Below are 8,723 nucleotides of genomic sequence, written 5' to 3'. Positions count from 1 at the left end.
CGATATCTTTGCCTTGCCTCCTTTTATTTATTTTTGCCAACTAGATCTCTCGTCCCATTTCATTCTTACCTTTTCTCTATGAGCTACCCACCCTTGATATCTTTTTCTTTTTTAATTTTTTATACAATACATTAATTAAAAATTCATATTTCTTATTCAATGTTTTCTTTTCCAATTATTTCGACTAGCAAAGCTTTATTTTTAATTGTGATCTTTCTCCAACTAATTTCGATTATTATTTATTTAACAATACAGCGTCGGAAAAAAACTTCAGTATGCTATAATTCAAGGATCCTGATCCTCTCAACAGCATCCCTCAATGTCTAAAACCCCATCCCTTCAATAAATATCCAATCTTTCATAATTTGCCACACCATCTCATATAAAATAATTTCATTTTTTATTTCATTTTCTATTTTCAAAACTTATTCTAAAAATTTTCTCTTTAGATTTTTTGAAATAAATTTTTATTAAATAGATCAAGTCAAAACTTGAATAAATCAGACCATAATTATCTTCTTACATTCTAACTTACTCTGCAAATCTTTTAAATATATTTTTATTAAAAGGTCATGCGCGAGCTTAAATAAATTAAATTGTAAGTACCTGCTTAAAGTCTAACTTATTCTGTAAATTTTTTAAGACAAATTTTTATTAAATAGGTTAAGTTAAAGTTTGAATAAGATAAACTATAAATCTCTTTGTAAAAATTTAAGGGTAATTTTTCAAAATAAATTTTGAAAATAAAAAATAAAATAAAAATAAAATTATTTTATATGAGTAGATATGGGAGACATTGAATATTTATTAAAGAGATGGGATTTGGGACGCTGAGGGATGTTGAGGAAGACGCTGTGGGGAGAATCTGGATCCTTTAATCCACTGAGCCGCTGATGCCTGAGGGTACATGATCGGATGGAAACCAATCGTCTCCTTCTGCTTCTCGCCTCCTTTTTCTCTAACCTCAATCTATACTATTGGTTTGATCTAGCGGCTGGCAAAGGAGCTGGTTATTGTGGGCCTTTGCATCAATCTAACGGGCCTAGGTCCATTGCAGTTCCCCCTTAGGATTAGAGGAAAGCTAAAGCCGCGAACTGGGGAATTTCTGAGGCAACTAGTATATATTTCTCCTTCTACCAATATATATATATATATATATATATTTCTCCCAAGTCATAAAGAACTTGCAGGTGAACTCCTTCTCTTTTAAGTTTACTTCACCTTTTTCTTCCATTAATTTATGCTATACCCATGAAAAAATTAAATTTAGTGTCTAATTCCTTAAGACTAAATCTAGAAAGTTCAAAAATTGTAAGCCAATTAATTTCTTTAAGAATATGGACTTCATTAAAACTTACATATGGTTGTGACATTTTTAACAACTTGACTTATAAAAAAAAGTTCTCAAAATTGTAAGAGGAGCCAATTATATCATTAACTTTCAAAGAGTATAGATTAAATTAAAATTTAGATATGGCTGTGACATTTGTAACAAATTCCATTATTCGTACATGGTCACCCTATTCCAATGTTCCTTTATGGTATAGTGCAGTACATTCAAACCATTAGTCTTAAAAAATTGGGCATTAATATAATCCATTTCCCAGAAATAAACACAAGGAACATATATACTTTAGACAGATAGCGAAACCATGCATGGAAATGGTCCGTCTATTGATTATAATTGCAAAAGAGACCAAAACATTGGTCGTAGAAATTATTGTGAGTCCAAAGCTGTGCGACATTGGACATTGGAGTAAGGAATTGAGGTCCAGTCTCGAGTGGCGGTATTTCAGTATGGGGGTAATAGAGAACGTCAGAATCAACCACGCATGGATCCGTCCAGAAATTTCCGCTCATCGGCTCAGTATACGCATCCAGAAAAGAGAACTCATGATGTCCGACCAAATCCTGGTTGCTTTCCGACGTCGTTATGTCGGAGGATTCGCACAAGGTTGATTCAGACCCCGATTTCCCGTTGTCGTGGCCGACCGTGGAAGTTGCTGAATCAATGATGCCTTGAGAATGATATGGGTCGCTTGGTTTGAGGATAATCTCATCCTTGTCAGCAGCGACTGAGTTGTTCTGAGGATGAGTTTGGCTTTTGTTCTTGAGGTTGGTGTGCCAGTGGTTCTTTATTTCATTGTCTGTTCTTCCTGGCAGCTTAGCTGCTATAGCAGACCATCTGAACATGGAACACAAAGCTTTGTCAATTTAAATCATTATTAATAGATGAGACCATATATCTGCAATTGAACAAAAAGGTTATGTTAAAAGTTCAAACCTGTTGCCAAGCTGTTGGTGGAGTTTAATGATAAGTTCATCTTCTTCCTTAGTGTAGTTGCCTCTTTTGACGTCGGGTCTCAGATAATTGAGCCACCTCAGTCTGCAACTCTTCCCACACCTTGCTAGACCTGAGAATTTCCAAACATAGGAATGCAACGTGACGAAGAACAAGTGACGATGTGGAATTAATTAAAGAGACAGACGAGTTGTGCAATGAATCATCACCTGCAAACCTGGGGAGTTGGCGCCAATTCCAACAGCCATACCTAGTAACATAAGCAATGAGCTTGCGGTCTTCTTCTGGCGTCCAAGTACCTTTCTTTAATCCATTAGAGTCACTGCGTGGGTTCCTCATTTCTACAGTGTACCTGAATATTGTGAACCCAAGACTGATCGAGGGAGTCTCCTCGTACTCGCGTATATATCCACATGGATGTACATCCCAAACGTGTTTCACGGACGATATATTTATTGTGTCACTTTCATGTTTTTCTGTGTATGTGTGCCGCTTTTCAACGCCACTCCTCACAATTGATTAATCAATAAAAGAATTATTCCAATATATGTATATCTCTTTCCCCTGCCACTTATATATCTTTCAACAGTGCACTTTATGTTCTTTCCTCATTTTTTTTTATTTTCCCGAATTTGATTCGAGAATTAATTTTGTGGTTGATACATATTTCATAAAATTATCGTGTATGGGAAAAAAATATAACATATTTAATCATGTTCTGTTATACCATCAAATGATTGGATATTTTATAAATTTTTTATATAAAGTATAAACAATAAAATTATATGGTGATGATGGTAATAAATAAATCATCTAAATTCAGTGGAAAATGTTGAAAAGGGGTAATAGATTCTAGGGTTTGTCCCCCGTGTACGTGGGAGCGTCACTGCAGGAGAAATTGGAATGACCAGTGAATTTAAATTGCGGGGGCCCGCAAGTTGCTTGGACCACGTGGCCTGGTTCCCTTCTCCATGTGACCATGCGTGAGTTACCTAGTTAAACCGGAAGTGGGTTTTTTTTTTTTCTCTCTCTCTATTTCCTTTCACTTTCCTCATTTTCACTATTTAAATTTTTTTATTAAATAATTTTTTTAAATAATAAAATTAATGAATAGTGGGAACGGAAGAAGTGGAGGGAAAGGGAGGGGAAAAAAAATTAGAGAGGCCTCTGATCTAGTTAAACCACATTAATCAAGTTGAATGCACGACAGCACGAGTACGCACAAAAACCAAAAAAAAAACAAGAAAAAAAGAAAAGAAAAGAATAGATAGATTCCCTTCCATTTAATATATAGATTTTTATTTTAAAACTACATATGAACTTTTCTTAAAATTAATAGCCTTTTTTATCAGAAAAATTAAAAGTTATATTACACAAATCTTCCTTCTAATTTTACAATATAACTAGAAATATATGAGAATTCTGCCCCAAAAAAGGAAAGAAAGAAAATATGACAATAAAATCGAGCCAACATTTTTTAGACCCCCGGATTGGATAAGGGAAAGAAAAACGGACCCAGAGTCCAAAAATGTCAGAAAATAAAAAAAAAAACATAATATGAAGATTTATGTAGTCCACATCACTACACCCATCTATGCGGGGGCCCGCAGATATATTAAAGAGCTGGTTTAATAATCACTTGTACTATGATACTACAGTGAAAAACCAAAGATAATTGCAAATCATGGGGATTTTATATCCATCCGGCCATTAAAATTTAATTAAGCGTTAAATCATATTCTTTTATTTTGACTGAAAGGACCATTCTTAAAATAAACATTACTTAAAAATCATTTAAATTTAAACACTTGTGTCTGCCGAGAAAATTTAATGCGTATTTTCAAATGCTTTTGTTGTACTGTTAAATTGATTAATTTTGATCATATTTTAATATTAATTATTTTTATAATTCTAAATTCTTATTATTCACGTAATTTTAAATTTTTAATCACATCTATTTACAATTATCTATTAAGTGATCTTTTAAATATATACTGAAACCATTTTTCAAGCATTGGCGGTGTAAAAATATTATTTAAAGCTTAAACATATTTCAAATTATTTTACTAGATTATGACATTATAAAATTTTGAGCGTGTTATATTAATAAGTCAATTTTATAATTTAAAAATTTAAATATATCTATTTAAATGTGTATTTTCAAAAAAAAATTGCTCAAATTTCCTATCAAATTGTTAATGTTTTCTTTAAATAAAAGTACTTTAACCTTTGTCAAAATTTACGAAAAAATACAAAACAATTAACCATTTGGGAAAAAAATGTAATTTAAAAGATGTGCTATATACAACACCGACAATGTGCAGGTAATCAGCTTTCAGGATGATTTATTTTGCGTTAATATAATGATTAAATAATGATGCACGAAGGATTCAAATTCAAAGAAAGGACGAACAAAAAGTAATCGAAATGACTCAAATGAGGGAGGCTACGCCTAAATGACAACTGTGGCTGGGCGATAGGTATATACTTAAAGCCATCGGAGAATTGGCAAAGAAAAGAAGAACACATAGATTGAGTTTGTCACTTGTCAGCGTGTTTGGATGATTCAAATCCTCAAAAGTTGATAATTATAAATTTGTATGAAATGTATTTTTTTAAGGAAGAACGAATGAAATTATTTTGTTTTATAAAAATAAAAAAAATTAAAAATGAAAATTTTACAGAAATTTACAAGTATCAGCTTCATAGAATTTAAATATGACTATGCATATGAGATAGTAAAAAGAAATTGTGAGCGCAGCGCATGTGAAGGGAATATAATACTTTCTCTATTAAAAAATATAAAATATATTTAATAAATTAAATGTTAAAAAATATAAAATATCCTTAATCTTTTAAAATGTAATTATTATTTTTTTAAGTGTCTCTATTAAATAATTATTTTATATTTATTTTAAAGTAAAACATTTTATTACATAAGGATAAATATAAAAAATAATATTAATTTAAAATTAAATAATTATTTTATCAAAAAGAGTGAATTTGTTAAAATATTTTATATATTTGAAGGGAGGAAGTACTAGTTACTGAGTTAATTGAATTGAATTAAAAGTTCAAAAATAAAAGGAGTTGCGTGGATGTTGAATCATATAATGCCAAATTTCCTCGTGAATTCAAATAGTATTGCACAGCAAGTGGTCCCTGACAGCTCTTTTCTGGACAAGTTCCCCCTTCATCACTTTCGACATCTACGGACTTCATACGATGAATCTCTTCCTTTCATTATTGTATTCCGTCCGTCTCCAAATTAAATCTACAGAGGTTTTTCATTTAGTGAAGTGCCCTCCGTGTATACATGGATGAATTATATTGTTTGACCACCTCATCCATTTCAAATATAGTTATAAAGCCACACAAGAAATAAGGTTCCCCATAATTCCAAGTTATATATCCATGCCGCACAACATTTAAACCACTTCCTACATATCTTACACTAGATTATATAGCCAGGAATGGAAATTACATTATATCTGTTTTGTAGTAGAAGTTCTAATAACTATTTTCCTTTACATGCCCAAATTTTCTTAATTTTACAGAAAAAAGTGCGTTGAATCCTAACAAGTCATTAAGATTATACCTCATGATTTAAAGACATACCACATTTACCTGTAAAGTAAAGTTCTTGCATTGATAATGACCTAGAAGTGGCCAAGAGCTTGTAGCTCAAGTGGCATGTCCCCATCCCCTGATGCTAGGGTTCCATAATCAAGCCCGCGAGTGAATTAAAAAGGGGCACCAATTTGTGTATGTGTGTGGTGCAGTGACGGGCTTAGAAATTTTAGAACGCAGAAGCAACATGTATACACACATTTTATGGTACATTAGAATTAGTATATGTTGCTAAATATCAGGAATCATTTATATACATTATATGTATAAAATTGAGCCAAAAAAAAAAAATTGTGGGGCATTTGCCCTCTGTACCCGCAATATATACAGGTACTTTCCTGGTTGGTGTGTAAGTGGGGGGTGCATGCGTATAGGACTCTTTCTTTCTCTCTCTCTCTTTTTATCGGGGAAGAGTTGGATAAGATACTAAGAAGGAAGAATTTCATTAAAAGTCTTTGGATGGAACATAATTTCAATTGAGTCAAAAGAAAAAATATGAAATTTTACTACAAGTCTAGAAAACTAAAATGAAATAAATTTTTTTTATTTAAATGACCAAAAAGTCTTTCAATTATAGTTAGCATTACTAAAATAACAAATCAAGTTATAATTTTTATAAGTAACATTATTAAAATGACAAAACAAGTTATGATTTTACAGATAATATTATTAAAATAGACGTTACTTCTTGTTTTTTTAATAATATTACTTGTGAAAAATTTTAATTTGACTTGTTATTCTAATAAATTAACCTGAAAAAACTATAACTTAACTTGTTATTTTATTGATATTATTTGTAAAAATTATAATTTGACTTGTTATTTTAATTATATTATTGGTAAAAACTACAACCTAACTTTCTATTCTAATCATGTATTTTGCTTGTAAAAAACTGAAGCTTGACTTATTATTTTAGTAATGTTATTTATAAAAACTAAAACTTAACTTATTATTTTAGTAATTTTACTTATAAAAACTATAACTTATCTTATTATTTCAGTTAGTGGTGGATCTAGGAATCGGGGCTAATGGGGGCAATATTATTTTTTTGTAAGACATGAATGATATATACTTTATCGGTAGCAAAATTTAGGTTCTATTACGTGAGCATGAGATGAGATTCAAACTCCAACTATTTGTTTAAATAATAATGAAACTCCTAACATGTGTAACAACTTGATTTCCTAAAAATATTAAACAATAAATTAAATATATAAATATCACAATTATTTTAAACTACATAAATGGTTTTAGTAAAAATCTAGAATGGAATAAATGATTCCACTAAAAATATAAGAATTAACCACTTTCAAATAAAAGTCTTAATAGAAAATAATCATTCATAATACTTAAATTATTTTAAAATCCCAATCCTCTTCAATTATGCTTCCTCTTTTCTTTGACAAATTTTGCACTCCGTCCCCTCACCTATATCCAGGTGATTATCATTTTTCTCTCCCTTTTTTTTTTCTTCATCTTTTCTTGTTTTCCTCTTGATTAGTGGGTTCAAAACTAACATATCAATGGGAGAAAATTAAAATCTATTTTATATTTACATGAGGCATCACAAAATTGTGGAGGAGCAATACCCGCCACTGATTTCAATAATATTAATTATATGAAGGACATTTTGGTTATTTAAATGAAAAATTATTCCATTTAAGTCCTTCATGCCTACAGTGATATTAATTTTTAAATTTTTTGAGCCTGAGTTTAAATTGTATCACGTCCAAAAGCTTTTAATTTCTCCCATACTTTTTTGCTAAAAAAAAAACAGAGAGTATTTAATGGTAGAAGTTAGAACACGCGCTCTCACAAAATGTGGATCAAATTGTTACAAGTTTTGGATAAAGATATTGTTGATCTTGCACGCGTTGTTTGCATTTGAGTTCATAGACGTGACCGACTTTCTAACATAAATTTTGTCAAGAGGTCGCTTTCTCAAAATTAAAATGAAAATAAAAACACATTTGATGGAGTTGAGCACTTGTCTCAAAAAGAATCATGGATATGAGAAAAACGTGAAAATGGTGCTTCCCCGGTAATATGAACTTTGAACTAAAATCCAAGGACTTTGTACGGTGTTGTTAGAATTCTTATCTTAAATATATTTAAAAATAATATACTCTATTAAAATAATTAAATATTTTAGTTAGATGTTTTTTAAATTTATATATTTATAATTTATTTTATAACCTTTAAATGTAGGATTTTTTTATTTTTTAATATTTTTTACTGTTTTTTTCCTCCTTCTTGCCTGAATTTGTCCTTTTTTTAAGATCTTAGAGACCTCAAATTTATTTAATTTTTTCTTCTTCTTTTTCTCTCTTTCTTTTTTTAATCTCTTATTTTTTTTCATCTTTCATTTTTTCTGTTTTTTCTCATGTTTTTTATTCTCAATCAAATGACTTTAATATTATGTTAGAATTTTTATATTAAGAGGGAGGACAGCACGATTAAAAGGACAAGGGGATATATATTTCCTTTAAAAAAAATTTGACGGTACATAGTCTCTCCAGTCGTAACATTAATTAAAAATTTGGTTTTGATCACCTTAAATACATGTATAAGATCATAATTTCATTTATCTCTCGTATTTACTATATCTTTTTAAACTATTCTTATTGGATTGTACATGCTTTTGATGACTAGAAGAAGAAATACTCTAGAAAACTCAATGCATATTTTTATGCGTAATTAATTTAACTAATGTTTTCAATCTATGTGGATTAGTTATTTAGCTCTTATACATATAGAACCAAAGTGGGTGAATGTACGTAATATTGATCCG

The 8,723-nt window shown here is 30.1% G+C and overlaps 1 protein-coding gene across 1 annotated transcript; it reads right to left on the bottom strand.

The window, feature by feature from the left end:
• Positions 1-1,621: 1,621 nt before the first annotated feature.
• On the bottom strand, positions 1,622-2,653 carry LOC129312368 (transcription factor MYB4-like). The gene is made up of 3 exons (XM_054954936.1): positions 2,512-2,653; positions 2,285-2,414; positions 1,622-2,185 (listed from the first exon to the last, which is right to left on the bottom strand). Exons 1-3 carry the CDS (start codon positions 2,639-2,641, stop codon positions 1,672-1,674), a joined length of 774 nt encoding a protein of 257 aa, XP_054810911.1. The 5' UTR covers positions 2,642-2,653; the 3' UTR covers positions 1,622-1,671.
• Positions 2,654-8,723: the final 6,070 nt, after the last annotated feature.

This window comes from Prosopis cineraria, unplaced genomic scaffold, assembly GCF_029017545.1.
Source record: "Prosopis cineraria cultivar Desert tree isolate PC_DT_omini unplaced genomic scaffold, ASM2901754v1 PC6, whole genome shotgun sequence".
NCBI classification, from domain to species: domain Eukaryota; kingdom Viridiplantae; phylum Streptophyta; class Magnoliopsida; order Fabales; family Fabaceae; genus Prosopis; species Prosopis cineraria.
This window is presented reverse-complemented; position numbering and strand designations above follow the sequence as displayed.

What these genes read in the sequence shown, in the direction of transcription:
- LOC129312368 (XM_054954936.1), bottom strand. Translation starts at nt 2,641, where the DNA reads ATGAGGAACCCACGCAGTGACTCTAATGGATTAAAGAAAGGTACTTGG. An exon ending in CCAACTCCCCAGGTTTGCAG is followed by an intron (nt 2,415 to 2,511) that starts GTGATGATTCAT and finishes GGAAATTCTCAG; the next exon opens with GTCTAGCAAGGTGTGGGAAG. An exon ending in CACCAACAGCTTGGCAACAG is followed by an intron (nt 2,186 to 2,284) that starts GTTTGAACTTTT and finishes TTCCATGTTCAG; the next exon opens with ATGGTCTGCTATAGCAGCTA.